At 31.3% G+C, this 18466-nt stretch overlaps 1 protein-coding gene across 2 annotated transcripts; it reads right to left on the reverse strand.

The window, feature by feature from the left end:
* Positions 1-176: 176 nt before the first annotated feature.
* Positions 177-5113, reverse strand: LOC113798823 (uncharacterized). 2 transcript variants are annotated; one of them, XM_075822981.1, is made up of 2 exons: positions 4998-5113; positions 177-3787 (listed from the first exon to the last, which is right to left on the reverse strand). In XM_075822981.1, the coding sequence occupies exon 2, from the start codon at positions 3771-3773 to the stop codon at positions 306-308; it is 3468 nt and encodes a 1155-aa protein (XP_075679096.1). In that variant the 5' UTR covers positions 3774-3787; positions 4998-5113; the 3' UTR covers positions 177-305. The 2 variants fall into 2 exon arrangements, with proteins under 2 accessions (XP_075679096.1, XP_075679095.1); XM_075822980.1 differs by lacking the exon at positions 4998-5113 and adding an exon at positions 3885-4228.
* Between the last annotated feature and the right edge of the window lie 13353 nt (positions 5114-18466).

The following is an 18466-nucleotide window of genomic DNA, read 5'->3' on the forward strand; positions in this document are numbered from 1 at the left end:
TCATAGTCATAGTCATCAACCTAACCTCACTCAACTATAGATCATAGTCTTAGCGCACTCTTTTCTTCAAAATCAAATTTAAGTTCCGGCTAAAAATATCAACAATTTTAACACAATAATAATTGAAGAATTGGAAAAAATTGATTTTATTTATTAATTTAATAGACAAAAAACACAAAATAATCGATTATTGTGATCATCAAACATAGACGATGATGAACATGTATACATTCAAAATGAAAAAATGCGATGATTTGTATGACTTGGGTGAATATTGTTTACAAATGGACGTTGTTTCATGTTTTTCATTTTTTTATCGACCACATTTCTAAAAGAATTTCTTGCATTAAAAATGTTACCGAATGCATTTTAGTAATCAAACTGTTTACATTAGTAAGTGGTTCGTTAAGCGTTGATGTTGAAGCGGCCGATGATACTGTTGTTGCCAATGCTAAGGCTGCTGCCGCTGCTGCTGTTGCACTATTAAGATTATTGGCGATCGTATCAGCTTCATAGTTGCTAGTGGAACATGACGCTACACAATCAATGCTCTGACTAGATTCTCCATTCAATGAAGATGATATTCTGGTAGCAGTGACAGTGTTTGGCAATGATGTAATTGGTAATTTAGAAGATGAGGATGATGTTGATGATGATGATGATGAAGTTGTCGGTGAACCAACACCCTTTGAAATGATTGTTGCCAGAGTTTTTGAATCATTCATTTTTGATGATGAAGAAGAAGATGATAATGATGACATCGTTGATGATGAAGATGGAGTGATGGAACAAACATTGTTCGTTGAGGTAGAAAGTAATTGTAACAATGTCTGTAGTAAATTATTGTTAGATGAATCATTAAGAGCAGCGACTAATGCAGGTTTTAGTTGACTTATATCACATTCAGACAATGATGAGCCTATGTTTTGGCATTCACTTTTTTGGTCATTGATTTTCATATCGAAATTGAATGCTGACTTTTCATCATCATCATCATCATCGGGTGATTTGTTTGGCGTTGGTGGAAGTGGATGCTGAATATCTGTTCCATTTTGTTGTTGTTGTTGCTGTTGATGATGATGATATAAATCTAAAAATTGAATTTGTTCATCGATTGAAGATGTTTTGGTAAGTAATGGTAAATCATTCATCATCAATGATGTTTCAGATTGTTTTGATTCATCATCGATGTTGTTATGATCATCTGAACCAATCATATGTTCATCGACAACAATATCATCGGATCGTATCGATTCTTCATCATCATCATCATCATCATCGTCAGGTTCTTTTGATTGTGTATGATAAGAATCTATTGAAGAAGACGAAGATAAAGATGGGGATGGTGATGGAGACGATAATGAAATCGATTCCGATTCAGACAAAATGCCTAATGTATTCAGTGAATGAGATGGTGATGATTGTACAAGTAATTTTCGTGCTTGTCCTTTACGTTTTTTATGTACAAATTGTCGGGTTGTTTTCGATCGAATGTCAATTTGTTCTGATTGTTCTGTCTGCTGATGATGAAGAAAATTTTGCAATAACGATGATAAAGGATCATTTTGATCGGTATCCATTTGTGATTGATCTTGTGAATCTTCTTGTTTGCTTAGATCAAGTACCAAATCATTAACAATACGTTTTTCATCATTATTTTCATTGGATTGCGTTTGATTATCAACATTTACGGATCGCTGTTGCTGTTGTTGTTTTATTTGTTTACGTTTATTATTAAGAAGTGATAATTTTTCCTTGACAACATGATTCAATAAATGATTACTAAAATCAGGTTTTGATTCGGTTTGAAATGAACAATAATTACATCGAAGACAGGTAACCTGTGCTTGTTCATTATCATCATTATCATTATCATTTGAATCATGTGATTTGTTAATTTTTGGTGATTCGATTGTTTTGTTATTCAAATCAGCCGACGAACATTGAACATTGTTTACAGCAACAATGTTTTTGATTTTATCATCTTTTTTCGATTGAGAAATTAATTTACATTTATTTGATTCAATATTTTTCCGGATTACTTTGGATCTAATTGATTTTGTTGTTGTTGTTGTTGTATAAGATAAAGATGATTTTTTTGGTCTTGGTCCTCTTCGAGTACCATAAACATCAATAACTGGATATGGATTTGGTGTACCATCTAAATTCAATACAGTAGCTGGTTGATGTTTATATTTTCGTAGATGTAATTTAAGACTATGACAATATTTAGTTGCATATGTACAATCATTACATCGATATTGATAAATATTTGAATGTGATTTCATATGTGAATTAAGCATCGATTTATTAACACAACTATAATTACATTTACCACATTTAAATGGTTTTGAACCAAAATGATTACGTAAATGATATTCTAAATGATGTTTGTATTCGGTTACAAAATTACATTTTGGACATGCTAACATACGATCAGTTTTGATATGATCTTTTGAATGTTCCCAAAAATCATGTTTATCCATTGCAACATAACCACATTGTTTGCAACGATATTTTCGATTACGAGCTGGATTAGGTCCATTACCACCGGCTGACATTTCCATACAACCATCTGGATCGAATATTAATTCAGCACCTTCTAATGATTCATCTAATAATTGTTCGGAACCGGTCCAGGTTTCGGGTGGTGTTTCTGAATGAAAATCTCTTATATGACGTTTCAAACGACCTTCAGTACGTGATGTATAATCACAATGTGGACAACGATGATCAAAATGTGTATTCATATGGGCATTAAAATGAAGTTTGGAATTTCCAGTATAAGGACAAAGATGACAACGATAAATAGGATTAGTTGATCGATCATCAGATGATAAATCTGGATCAATATTCGAAGCTTTCGATGTAGTAGATACAGTCGATTCAACTAAACGACGATTGATTGAATAGCATTTGATTGATGGACGAGATTTTCCGGTTCCGTTTCGTCGTTTTGTACATTTAGGCTTAATAGATGATTTATTCGATTTAATAGTGGTCGTTGTAGTTGATGGTTCTTCAATATTGGGAGACATCAGTGTTGTATTTTTTTCAGCAGCTTCTTTGCATTCAGTTGTCAGTTCTAATTGCGATGAATTTATTCCATTCATAATGATCGAATTTTGCTGTGACTGGTTTGATCCATTCGGTGTAGATATAGCCGATGGTGTTGTTAGATGATCTAAAAATGAAGGATTACCCATCATCATTCGCATCATAAGAATTGGATGTTGATAAGCTGCTGAATTGATTGATGAAGATCCTTCCAAATTTATTGATGGTAATCGATTCGATTGAATTTGTCGATTGACTAGTTCTGTAGCGGGCGTCATAGCCAAACCGGAAGATGAAGCAACATTTGTAGGAATCGATGCTAAAGATTGTTGTTGTTGTTGTTGATGATGCATTGCGGCCATCAATAACATAGATTGAAGATGTTGATCCGCTTGTGACAATGAAGAAGATGATGTAGCAGAAGGTAGTCCATACAAAGACATAAGATCAGCCATTGGATTTTCTTCATCTGGTTCCATTGTAGTACTAGTTGCTGGTTGTGTTAATGAAGATGATCCAAGCATCAACGATGAACGTGAAGAATTCGATGGACAAGAACCGGTAATTAGACTATTATTATTGTTATTACAAACATGATGATTCAATGATGATGATGATGACCATGATGATCCATTATGATTTGTATCAATCATTGCCAAATTATTATTATCATTGATTATTGATTGATTGATTATTGATTGTGATTGATTCGACATGATGATTTCAATATCTGTTAATTCAAAAAACAAAACAAAAAAAAAGCAAACATTGATTAGTTTGTTTTGACCAAAAAATCTTTAAATCAAAAAAAAAAAGTCAAGACCCACCACAAAGATTATTATTATGGGGCATAAAATGATTTGTTTCATTTTCATGCCGCCAAACAAAACAAAGCAAAACAAAAAACAGATTCACACAACAACAATCAAACAACATTGATTTTAACAAGTTCAATGTGTTGATCTGTTGATGAGGTCATTAAAATCAACAAAAACAACAACAACAAAAAATCGGATGAAGAATCACGAATTCTATAAACACTGTATATATAAGTTTGGGTACACTTCGAACTATGACCAACTATTGTTTACAAAAATTTTTTTTTCCGGATGACAAGTGTTGATTGTCATCGATGATTGATTGATTGATTGATTGATTGGATTTGAATCGAAGCAGAAAAACAATTATATCATTATAAACAGAGTTTTTAACTTCCGATCAATAATATAAAAGTTTTTTTTCTCTGTCTGAATCGGAAGTAAGTTAGCAGGAAAAAAAAGATGCTACATTTCATTCGGTTTGATTAGTCTTTACAAACAATAAACTTTCAACAAAATTTTTTTTTGTTCGGCAAATTGAAGGCCGTTCTTCTTCTGTTGTTGTTGTTGTTGTTGTCGTTGTCGGAAATAATTTTCCAAATGAAAATTCAATTGTGAATCAAATCAAAGAAATTTGATTATAACAAACCACTTATGTTTACAATACCTAAAAAAATTGACAGGAACATGATGACTATCATCATCATCATACATTGTCTGTATGGCAGTCAGCCCAGAATTGCTTTTTATTTGGACGAAAAATTCTGTTGTTGTTATTTTTTTCCATTTCTTCTTCTTCTTAATTCTATCAAAAGAATAAAGCCTTTTTTTTCTCGAATGATAATTCAATTGTGTTTTTTTTTCTTCTGCTGCTGCTTGCCAGCCAATAATGTTCTGAAGCTGTTCTGTCATTTGAAGATTTGTGTGATTGAGTTTTTTTTCTTTCTCCAATGATCACAGGAGAAACTGAATTTTAAAAAAATTGCTGCGTATGAAAAAAAAAATTCTCGGTTGGATATTGCCACACACACACACACACATATATAGACAGATTGATACATTCGAAAAAAAACATGGCAAATGATGAATGAATTGAATGAATAAAAAAGATTCAATAGTCACTTTATTTGAATCTGGTTAATACTGGGATCCAACTTTTGATCGTCATCAATTCGGTATTCATCAAGTGTGAATACTTCTAGGATTTATAATATATATGGTTGCCAACAGGAAATAGTTTTCTTTTCTTTTCTTTTTCTTCTGGGTTAAAAACAATTCTTGAATGTTTTGTTGTTTTTTTTCGCTCATTTTCGATTGAACACTTGGTGGTAAAATTGTTTATTTGTTAAAAGAACAAGAAATCTAGCTCAGTAGGATTTTTCAATATAAAATATATTTCGAAATTTTGAATTTAGAAAAAGAAATATTTTTTAAATTTTAAAATTTTTAAATTTTTTGTTGAAAAAAGTTCAATGACACATTCTGCAGATCGTTCGAACGATTTGATTCGAACGAGTTCGAAAAAAAAACGGTACCAATTTGAGTGTATATAGTGGTGGTGATATATCAACATGCTAAAATAGCTTTTTGGAAAACAAAAAAAAAAAATCTGTCGCCAATCATCATCAAAACGCGAATAACCGTTTCACCACAAAGGTCATCGACAATTGAAAAAATTGTCAAAGGATCAATTTCTGTTTCTCTGTTGTTCGTTAATGTTTAACCTGTTGTTATTATTATTGTTCGTTAACCTTTCCGTACACATGGGGTCAATTGGTTTATATTTTCAATTTTCAACTTTTTTCCATTTGTAAGTGTCCAGTCAGTTGTTGGCACGTGCCTGGAAAATTTTTTCTCAAAAAAATAAAACTTGTTGCGCCAGTTAAAAAGCTCGTGATTTTTTGTTTAACATAAATTTATGTTTGTTTATTCACATTGTTACCATCATCATTTTTGATTTTGAATTCGATTGAAACAGCTGCTCACAATCCAAAATCAGTAATTCACATTTGTTGGAAATGTCACCAAATGAACGCACGCTTATAACGGGGCTATAACGAGTTGACCTAACTGGTCATATTGATGATGATAATAAGGATTTCTTTCGTTTCGTTTCGTTTTTTTCAAGGCAACCAACCAAGCAGCATGTCAGAAATGTTTTTAATGTTTATTTGATCCAATAAATCAGCAATGAGACTTTTTTTCTGTTGTTGTTCGATGGTGGTTGTATGTTGTTGTTTTTTCTGACCCGCACCAAGCCAAAAAATAACAAAACGAAGCGAAAGAAACGAAAAAACATTTTTTTTTCTTCTGAATCGTCGATAAATGATGATAATGATAATCATAATCATTGTTTATTATCGTGGCCAAAAACAACAACAAATGACCAATTTTTTTTTTTTTGCTTGTTACCTTAGTGGTCAAATATATAATCTGTATATCGATAATGTTTGTCACGTAAATTACAACAAATGTATGAACTTTTTCATTGAAGAAATTTTTTTTGTTGTTGTTTGCTAATTTCATTATCATCCAGTTTTCCATATTGTAAATCATTGCATAATGATGTTGATGATGATATTGGTCGTAAACCATCATCAAACAAACCAACCACAGTGTTTTAGATAAAACATCCATAAATAGGTTTTTGCTTTGCTTGATCAAAGTCATCAAATATAGAGCAAACGAAAAAACCAAGTTGTCCTTGTAAACGAATCAGTTTTGTTGTTGTTGTTTCACTATTTTGGGATTCTAAATTTATACTTTATTAACTTTTTTTTTTTGTCAAATTTTAAGATTTTTTTTCAAAGATAGATCCATAAAGCAACAACAACTTTGTTGTTGGCGAGAATACCATCTGCATCTTTTAACCCACGAAGAAGATGCTTAAAAATTGGTTAGACAAAAAAAAAGCAAAGCAAAAAAGAGGTCAAATAGTCAACGGGTGACATCTTTTTTCATTCATCTATCTTTTTGAGTGAATGGATGGTGGATGGCACGTGTCTCCAAGACAAGTCTCTTTTCTTTTTCTTTCATTTGTAACGAGTTGATTACCCAAGTGAAAGTTTATCCAATTTCAGTTTTGGCTACTGGAGTTGTATAAATAATTTTTTTTTTTGAAAAACCAAATTTCAAACATTAGATACACAGAGATATAGCACGCGTTTCTTTTCTTTGACCTAAACAAAATACCGCAAAAGCTGGCCAAAGTTGTACACACACACAATCCTTGCTTGCTTGCTTTGTTTGCTTTCGATTCGACCGACCAACCAACCAACCAACCAGTCAAATGACCATATGGTAAACATCTGCTTGCCTGCAAAAAAATGATGAGAAGACGATGATGATGAAGAAGAAGATCGCCTCAACATTGGTTTGATGCTTCGAATATCGTTTGGCTTGATTCGGCAACATCGACATTGGTTATTGGTTATTCGAATGGATAAAAAAAAAATTGGCGACAATAATTTTCTATGTCCAAAAAAAATGCTGATTACAATTGGTGATTTATGTGTTTCTAACAAATCTCAATATGATGATTTATTTGTTTTTAAATCATACAATTAATAATAACCAAACGAATAACCAAACGAATGACCAACGGGTTAAATCTGCTGACCTTGCTTCAAAAGATGCTTTGAATTTATTTATCGTTTGTGAATGTGTGAAAGGTCAACGTCGGTGGATTTCGCTTTCTTTTGTTCAATTCCAAAAATGTTCCAATTAGCCAAATGAATGGATGAAAAAAAGGTCACAATGTAATGACATGATGATTATTTATTACAGGATCCAGACCGGTTTGAATTATGATTTTTTTCTCATTTTTTTTTCGAATACCTTTTTTCCACGAAAATGATTAAGGATTCGAATGTTTCGAATGGAAAAAAGTAATTTTTCTTTTTCTGAGCAATATAATTTGCCTCTTAAACATTCAAGAATCAAAAAAACAAAAAGTCAAAGGTCAGGATGTTTTTTTTTTTTTTGTTTTGACAAAATGTTTCTTTGCTCCATCATAATGATGACGATTATTATGATGAGTGTCATTTTGGGTTATGTCGATTTCAATGACGATGATGATGATGATCGAAAAACATTACAACAAAAAAAAATTCTGTTATAATAAACCATTTTTAAAGGTCTAAAAATAGGTTTCAATTTTTTTTTGTTAGCCGATCAACAACAACAAATGAATGAATGAATGAAGATGCTGCATTCTTCTTTTGCTTTGCATCGACCTTTGACCTATGACAGAATGTTTAAGAAAAAAATTTCAAAAAGAATCTTCAAATTCAAACTAATAAAAACTGAATGGGTGGGTTGGTTGGTTGAATGAATCAAGTTTTTCATTTGATTCGGGTTTTATATATAGAAAAAAAGGATTCTCAACAACAACAACAACAATTCCTGTTGATACAAAAACATCATTTTGGATAGTTTTTTTTTGTCCATGAAAACAAAATCTATGCCATTCATTTGCTAAAATACTATGATCAAATTTCATCATAAAAACAAAAAAACCGGGCCATAAACAACAACAACAACAATGACTACGATTTTCGAGTTTGGCATTTTACCTCGGTGATTGGTTTCGTCCGAATAATGGTCCAAAAACAAAAAAATTCTGGTCATAATGTCCACACAATGTACGAATAAAAGAAAAGAAGATAATAATGACATTTGGGACTGAGTCATTTGACCCGTTGTTACCCAGCAAAACTAAAAGCAAAAAGAATCCAAAATAAAGCACAGTATGTAATGGTCAGTCAATCCCTTTCACAGAAGAATGATGTGACCGTGAATATTTTGTAGCAAGCACATACACACACACACTGATTGTACTTTGATGATAATAATAATGGACAGTGTCCATTATTAGTTGTCAAAGGGGTAAAATATGAAATGTCTCTATGTCTATTTCTACATCATCACTATGTATACATCTGGTCATCTAATTTCTGTTTTTTTTTGTTTTTTGTTTTTTCATTCACCCAAATTCAACAATTCAAACCAAACAATGGACAATTCCATTGAATTGAGCCAATCTTTTTACCCTTTTTTTTTGTTTTTTGCCCGTGGATAAAACTGCCGGAGTATAATCTTGGTCAAATTATGGAAGCTCACATGCATGGACTGTATGTATTTTTGTTTGTTGTTAACCCTTAATCAGTAATAAGCATCATTTTTTTTTTTTTTTTGATTCACACAATCTAAACTGATGAATAAAAGTGTTTGGCCCATCAATTACGGTTATATTACCGTAATTCAGTAATCAAGAAACTGGTTTTACCCAATGAAAGTCGTAAAGGATTAAATATATTGTGATTTGCATACGAAACTTTATATTTTCTGTTAATGAATCGTTTAGGTGTTGATTACATTTGATCCACCAAAAAAATGAATGAATGAATAAAAATATTGATTATTGAAGCGAAAATAAGCCCTGGTCCAAATGAAATGAATGTTGTTGTTGATGATGATGATTAAAAAGCAGTGACCAATGCCCATATCAATAATGATGAATAATGAATAAAAAAAAGAAAGAAAGAAAGGGTCAATATCCAACCCGAATAACAAACAAACAAACAAACAAGTACTTGGCCTGTTTGTTGTCGTTTGTTGTTGTTGTTGTTGTTGTTATCGATCCATATAATAACAACAACAACAACAACAACCATTATGATATTTGATGAAAACATAGAACATGAAATGATCGATGGAAAAATTATTATTATTATCCATTCATTTCATTTCATTCAGTTATGCATTTTTATTTTTGTTAACCCCTGTTAAAATGATTAAGGCTATTGATATATATCCATATAGCTCAATTATGTAAGCATTCATTCATTCATTCATTTTAATCAAGAAAAAAAAAATCCTTATACCAAAAAAATAAGGATATAATACATTAACACAATAAGAAAAGAAAAAAAAAAACATGAAAGAGAAAAAAAAATGATACACAATCAAAGAAAAATATTTTGAAAAAAAAAGAAAGAAAAAAAAAAAAAAAAAATAATAAAAATAAAATAATAATAATAATAGTAATTAAAAGAAAAAAAAAATAACAACTGAAAAAAAAAACACAAAAAAAAAAAAAAAAAAAATCACTTAAATAAAAATAAAAGGTACAAAAAATTTATAAAAATATCATAATTATTTTTGAAAAAGTTGCTTAAATTGAAGTTGTTGCCAAAGTTTATAAGAATTCGAAGAAATGAAAAATTCTGGCAATGGAAAATAAGATGAATCGAATCCTCTAAGGCACCACAATTACAGTATGGATCATTTGCACGATTAATCCGATATAGATAGCCTCGAAAATCACCATGATTGGAAATGAATTGAGTGATTACATAGTCTGGGGAAAGATTGGAATTCCTCCTGTGAAAAATCGTTGGAAAAAACAATCTTGTAACACGGCCATTATTTGAAGATAGCCACAGACGATTCCATTTAATTGTCGTAATCCAACGAATAATTTTTTTCAAATAATTAAATGGACAAAAGAAGAAGGTAATATTATTCATGGTGGTAGCTTCTTTAGCTAGTTTATCAGCTAGTTCATTTCCAATATTTTTTTTTTTTTTAATTATGTAAGCATACGGTAATTATATTATGTTATGGCCCTGTTCAACAAACACACAATATACTATACTGTTAGTATATGTGCTATATGCCGGTAATAATTTTCGGTAATTCTATCATCATCATCAATGGGAAAAAAACTTTGTATATCCGTTTGTGTTTGATATGCAATACTGACTGAATGTATATTTGTCAATTAAACATTTTGATTACGTAGTAGTTGTCAACAACAAACAATCGACAATCAAATCGAATCCGTTGAATACGAAACAACAATAGCCACATTCATAAAACGGGTTAAGTTTAAACAGTAAATAAACGAATCGACACACTTACCTTTTGTTTTTGAACAGAATTTAAAATCTTTGAATTCCAAAAAAATCTTCAAAAAATTTGCTATTTTGTCAATATGAGACTAGAATGAAATATTCTGTTAGCCAAAAACAGTGATCGGATCGATTTAATTGGATCGATATGAAAAGTGAAAAGTTTCTCAATATTTTTTTCAATTATGATGATTCAATTTTGCCGAAATGAATTCATTGAAGCAGAATAAATACAGAATCCAAAAATCCAAAAACACTGAATTGAATTTGAATGAAACTTTTAATTAGTTGAAATTAGATCGATGATCGATGAAGGAAAACAATCTCGGTTGAACAAACAAACACAGAGAGAAAGTTTTGAAAACAAAATCGTTGGATGCTAAAAAAAACATTTTTAAAAAACAACAAAGAATCGCCATCATGTCCAGATCATCATTGATTCAGATCATAAACAAAACTGATTCAAATGCTGAACTCGAACATCATTTTTATGTTTGTTTTTTTTCACTTTGAACAAAAAAAAAGAAAGAAGAAAATCCTTCATGTTAGTTTTTTCACTGCGTCTTCTTCATTGATGGTTGTTTTTTGGTTAAATCAAAACAAAACAAAAAACTAACCAGGATGGTCTGCCAAGAAAAATATTCTACCCAGAAAAAACGAAACACTGAATTTCGAATGTTTTTTTTTTTTGTTGAATTCGAACGTTTTGTGTGTGTGAACAGCCCAAACAAAAAAAAACCTATGGGCCGTTCAAGTCCAACCCATCCATCCATTCTTTGGTTGTTTTTTTCATTCATTTACCGGATCATTCATTCAGTGTTCCACCACTACTACCACCGCACTTCTGCTTTGTCTGTTTGCTCAAAAGGGAAATACTTTTTACCAAAAATGTTTTTTTTATGTTTATTTTTTCTGTCGGTTGTTTTCCTGTATTTTTTTTTTTTTTTTTTAAAGGCGGGTACTTTGTTACCCAAAATATATTCGGCTTCTGTGTGTGTGTGTATCTCTATGTTGGTGATATATATTTTTTTCATTCGGTTCATTTCGATGCGATGTAAAAATCAATGTTGAAAAAATAAAGATTTTTTTTTCGTTTTTTTCTGTGTTTGTTTTTTTTTGTTTTTGTTGTTTTGGTTTGCAAAAATAACATACATAAAGTAACATACCGCGCCTATTATCATTTTGTAATTCATAAGCACCTCCCACTTTTTTTCCCAAAATATATATTTTTTCAAACTACCAATAGCCATTGTGAAATAATAATGAATTTTTTCTTTCGCTGAAAGAAGATGCGCATTGATAAGTTTGAATGAAGCAAAAAAAATGAACAGTCAATAAAATGTCTTGATGAAACGAAAAAAATCTTGATAAAAAGATGCTAAGATTGGTCATCATCTTCAAAGGCGTTACTTTCATTTCATTATAAATAGAGTTTGCGTCGATATCATTGAAAACATCTTTGTTTTTTTTTCAGTTTGTTCCATCATCTTCAATTGAAAAAAAGAGTGAAAGAGTTAAGTTTTCTAAAGAAAAAATAAAGTTAAAGAATAATCAATGTAGGTGGAGTCAATGTTAATTGGTTGAATTGAATGGATTGTTTTATTTTGGAGGAAAATAATTTCTTAAAGTAGGTGTGTCCAAAATGTGTGTTTTTAATCTTTACTATCGGGATGAAAACAATCGATTGTTTTTTATCTCTTTTTTGAAAATCTTTGGATCAACAAACATCTCGGTCATCTCGGTTATTTAAGTAAATAAAACATAAATCATAACACGAGAGGATAAAGATCCAAAGATAACCAAATTGATATCGATTGACCATCACCATACATTCATAAATTCAATATAAAAATAACGGCATAAATAATTTTTAGGTCAACATGATGGTCATCATCAAAAAAAAACGTGTGAAAAGAGTTTGGGACAATCTTTAATCAAACAAATAATTCATTCGGTTTTTTTCGTTGGTTCATTCGTTTGATATAAATCTCTCTCTATCAGATGAAAATAAATATGATTATGATTTTTTTTTTTTTGCATGTGAAAGTCTATGGTCAATTGATTAATTTGATTAAATGCTTCTTGCTTCTCGGTTCTCGTTGCTCGTGTATATCGGCTGATTTCTGATTGATTTTCATCAAATAAATCTTAATGATTGAAAATTGAGAAAAATATTCAATGGCTAGGTCCTTGACCTAAACACACACTATGACTATGGGTTTTGTTGTCCAAAGACACCTCTTGTGTCTAGTTTAGAAAAAAAGTAGATTACCCTTTTTTCTTATTTGAAAAAAACTCAACGATGACCACCACCACCACCGTCACACACACTTCATATTGATCAAGTGTTGTTGTTGTTGTTGTTCAAAGTTGCAAAGCTTCAAAGCTGCAAAGCTTCAATCCATTGAAAAAATATGATTTTTAATCATATTGATCAGTTGCAATTTTCGGGGTTTGGATTCTGTCCGAATCCAATTGAATTTCTCTCCAATTGAATTTTTCCATTTCTCTCAAATGATAATCTAGTGTTCAGTCAGTTGAAACATCATTATCATCCATATCATCAACTTCATTATTGGAAAGGCGTACACTCGAACGAAAGAAAAGCAAAAAAACTTGATGATATACCCTTTGGGGATCATCATCATCATATTTGATGACCATAATTTTCATGGATATAAAAGTCTGTACATAAAGGAAAAAAAAGATGATAATTTCAAAAAAATCACCGCCATCATTATAGATGTCCCCTTGAGGTTTTCTGTTCAACCAACAAAAAAAAAAAAAAAAAAAAACATTAAATGAATTCGATCATTCAAGGAAACAAAAAATTCCAATATGATTAAGTAATAAACAGAATTTTGTTGTCTATTTTGTCTATCTTGATATTCTTGATTCTTTGATATTCTTGAATGAATGAATATGATTTTTTTTCATGACAAGGCACAATGTTAGTTTCCAAAAAGTGTGAATCATTCTGTCAAATGCGTATTTTGAAGCTAATTATTACATACACCAACACACACAGAGAACTGACAATTGTTTTCTTTCCATCAAAAACGAAAATTTTTTCATGTGTCATCATAATCGATGAAATTGGCAAAAAGGAAAGGGGGAAGGAAATTTTTCTAATAAAAATTTTTCGATCCAAAAATATGTTCGGAAAACATCCTTTCTTTTTTCTCAAATCAAATCAAACAAGCTGCTGTGCAGTGTGTATCGAATCGAATATGATTATTTTTCTATGTTTGGATTGGTTGTTATTAAAAATCGATCAATCAATTTTCATCAATGATGATCGTCATCAATGGCAAAATTGCAAAAAGCCAATATTTTCTGCTAGAACAGCACAAGTTTGTTTGTTTGTTTGAATCGGGATTTCGTTTCTGATCAGAATTTGAATCAGAAAAATCGATTCTGCCAAAGAATTTCATCTTAAAATATTTTGCTTTGTTCGATAACCAAAGAGAAAAATTTAGCTTAAAAAATTTTGGTCATTTCAATCGTGAATGACCCCCAAAATTGACCGATTTTTCGGGTGATAACCTTGAAAAAAATGAACCAAAAATACCTGGTACTTTTTTCTTTCTTTTTTTACTTTTCAATCAAACAAACAAAAAAAAGTTTGCATAATTCAAGTGGTCAATACACACACAATACCTCTCTCGACCTTTGACATTATTTTTGTTCCAATGATGATGATGATGTTTTTTTGTTCTGTTAAAAATTCAATGAAAAAAAAATATTTGATTCAATGGTCAGCAAGCTTGTCAATCTGATTTTTTCATCTGCTTGCTTTATTCACTGACCAAAGAGGAAAAAAGTAAAACACTAAGCATAGGCATCCTGTCCAGGTCCATTAACCTATGTGTTTGTGTTTGTGTGTGTCTGATGGGTTAAAATAACACGCGTGCAAATTGCTTACTTACTTATTTGGCTCGTGCTTTACACCAGGCAGGAGATTTCATATTGTCATTCATATCATTTTGAAGGTCATTTTTTCAAATAAAAAAAAACAACCGAAGCTCTAATAACCCTTTTTTCTCCACTCTATGGTCCATTTGGTATTAGGTGATTGAGGTCAATATCATCATGACCATGTTATCACCGTTATGTGTTTTTTTTCGAAAAAAAACAGTCAATAAACTTTTTTTTCTGATCTAAAAAAAGAATCATTCTAACAACATTATGACCCGTTGACCAGAAAAAATAAAAACTCGTGCTGTTCACGCGTTTGTGTATTTGCAGGTGGACAAATATAATTTTCAATTCATTAAACCCATTCAATTTCCATTCAATTCATATTTTGCTTTGTTTTGTTAATTCATTCATATATAAAAAACAACAACAACAACAACGTTATTGACCCTTTTTACAGTTGGAAAAAGAAAAAGAAAATCCTTTTTGCTATTTCATCATCAATCACGCAATGTTTTTCAATGTTTTCACAATGATAAAGGCATCTGGTCATTCAGCATTTGATTCAGTAAATTCTTCTTGGTTAATGGATCTAAATGGGAAATGTATGTTTCATTCATTCATTCATTTAAAATCCAAAACAAGCAACAAGAAACAATGAAAACAAAAAAAAATGACAAGACAATGTGTCAATTATGAATTATATTTTGGAGGTTTTTCATAGGAGAAAAACGTAGCGAATCTAATGAATATATTGGATATTTGTGGCAACCACTGACCACCATTGGTCTCTTCATATCGATCATCATTTAGCTAGTTTGTCGATGGTGATGGTGACAATTTTTCCAATGTTCAATCCTTTGATTACAATCTAAAATTGAATTTTTTCTATTTCGGTGAAATGAAATGAAAATGAAAAAAAATTGAATTATTATCATCCCGATTCGACAGCAGGGAGTTAATTTTGATTAAGATTCTTGTTTCTGTTTTTTCCCCATCCAAAACAAAATCAGAATCATGTTGTTTTTTTCATTCATTCACACGTGTGATCATCATCAACAACAATACAAATGTTTGTCCATGTCAGATTCGTTGTTACTGTTGTTGTTTTTGTGATTATTATGTGTCCACCATCACTGTCCACTGTCCACTGTCCACCAACATCATATTGTCGCTAACTTACTGTTCTTACTACTAACTCATCATTTACCATGACAGAACATATGGCACGTTCTTCTTCTTCGTTAATCAATTTTTTTTCGAAAAACTTTTTCTCTTGTTATGTTATGTTCAATTTTGACATGTTCTATTCGAATATTTTGTTGTTGTCGTTTTTTTCTGGAGGAGAATCATCATTATCAATCAGAAAAATTTTTTTTTTGACAAAGTTTTTTATCAAACAAGAAAACCTCTGACTACCTAAAGTATAAGGTATTATTACGTAATTTGTATTTTGCAGTTCAGTTTTTGAAATCTAGCGTAAGAAATGACCGGAAGAATGAATTGTTCTTTGAAAATTAACGGGTTATGTATTTTAAAGGTTACGGATGACTAGTTAGAAGTAAAAATATATATATGTCACGTTAAACAAGATAACACGGAAACAGTTAATTGGATACAACAGGTTTTTAAAACAATTTTTTATTTTTCAATCAAAAAACACACCACCACTCACTCGAATGTAACCGTCAATTATTATTTCGTTGAGCACGTTGTTACCCTCTCGTAACCAACGTGACATCTCCCCTCGTCCAGTTCGAATTTATCCCTTGGATGGAATATTCGTAATTTGTTGATATTAATGAATTCGGTCCTACGACCAGCTGGTTGATTGGGACGGTCGATCTCTACATTCGTTTCGGACATTACCCGTAGAATCTTATAAGGCCCCTCCATAACCGGAGTCAATTTACCATTGTTAGGGTGCCAAGCCACCTCTACTAAAACATCATCTCCAACTTTAAATTGCGGCCTGCGAAAATGCCTGTTATAAGTTTCCTCATTTTTACGATGATGATCATGACTTCGTTGATTCGCAATATCTCTTGCTTCTTCTATCGAGATATGATTTTTCAATTGAAATTGCTCATATGGCAAAGTCCCATACAATAAGAAGGCTGGCGAGAAACCGGTAACCTCATGTGGAGAATTGTTATATTCTTTAACAACCTGTTCCATAAGCGTAGTCCAATTTTTGCAACGTACATTAGGATCGTTTATTTTACATCTCAATCGTTTCATAATTTCTTGGTTTGTTCGTTCGTTTAAACCATTACACTGTGGATTCTGTGTTGATGTCATTAGTCTCTTGATATTATGACTTTCCAAAAATTTTTGGTATTTTTTCGATAAAAAGGCGGCTGCTCTATCTGACAAAATTTGTTTGATCGGACCAACTTTCAGCATCTGTTTCACAACTTCAATATAGGTTTCCATCGATGTTGACGTATGAGGGAAAACCCACGCATACCTGGTACAATGATCCATGACTAAATGAACTAAATTTTTACGAGAACCATATTTGCCCAAACCCAAAATTGTATCGATCGATATCAAATCAAATGGTTGATCAGCTGATGGCAAAGTGCCTAGTACCGAAAACTTTTTATCTTTGAATTTTTTATTTTTTTGACAAGTTTCACAATGTTTCACGTAGCTACTAATATCTTTAATCAGATTCGGCCAATAATACGTCGGTGAAATGAGAGCAATCATCTTTTTTGTTCCCACATGTCCAAAACGATTATGCGCTTCATCTAAAACCTTTTCTCTTAGAATAAGAGGAACCACAACTTTTTCTAACCCCTGCCGCCTCCTTATTCTAAGTCCATCAACTATTTCAAATTTGTCAGCATCAAGCATATTCCGTTGTTCGCGTTCAATTTCTTCTTTGGAAATCAGATTCACTTTGATACAATTAACTGGTGCACGTGACAACGCATCAGCCTCATAATTAGCGGAACCTTTCTTGTATTTGATGTTCAAATCGTACATTGAAATGCGTAGTGACCATCTGAACAGTCTGCCCGTTAAACGTTTACATGTTTTAAGCCATTGTAAGGCAGCATGATCGGTTACAATAGTGGTCGGATTACCATCAATATAACAATGCCATTTTTTGAGTGCCTCCACAATCGAAAGACATTCCAATTCAGTAATTGTATAATTAACTTCATGTTTCAATAATTTTCTCGAATAATAAGCTATAGGAAGCTCTTCACCATTTGGATGCTTCTGCTTAATTACAGCTCCTATACCTATTTGACTAGCATCACAATAAACCACTGATGACAATTCGGGATTGAAAATATTTAAAATCGGATAATTGATCAAGCAGTGTTTAATTTTCTGAAAAGCCTCTTCGCACTCCGTAGACCAATACCATGGCTTATCTTTAACAAGCAAATCCGTCAAAGGCTTCCGAATTAAAGCATGATTAGGGATGTACTTCTGATAAACGTTCTCCATCCCTAAGAATCTCTGCAAATCTTTGATATTCGTTGGTTGTGGAAACTTTTCGATCGCGTCAATATTTCCTCTGCTCGGTTCAACTGAATTATACGATATACAATGCCCGAGGTATTCGATTTTCTCCTCCGAAAAATGACATTTTTGGGACTTCAATTTAATTTTTTCTTCCCGACATGCACGTAAGACATTTTCGACATCTTTCAAATGTTGGTCAAAATTACTACTAAAAATAATTAAATCATCAAAATAGTTATCAACGTTTTTTAATTCATGATTCATGATAACTTT

The sequence above is a fragment of the Dermatophagoides pteronyssinus genome, unplaced genomic scaffold (assembly GCF_027571235.1).
Source record: "Dermatophagoides pteronyssinus isolate colony J.1.1.1.1 unplaced genomic scaffold, Derpt_VIB-CSIC_2022.12 sq0022, whole genome shotgun sequence".
NCBI lineage: Eukaryota > Metazoa > Arthropoda > Arachnida > Sarcoptiformes > Pyroglyphidae > Dermatophagoides > Dermatophagoides pteronyssinus.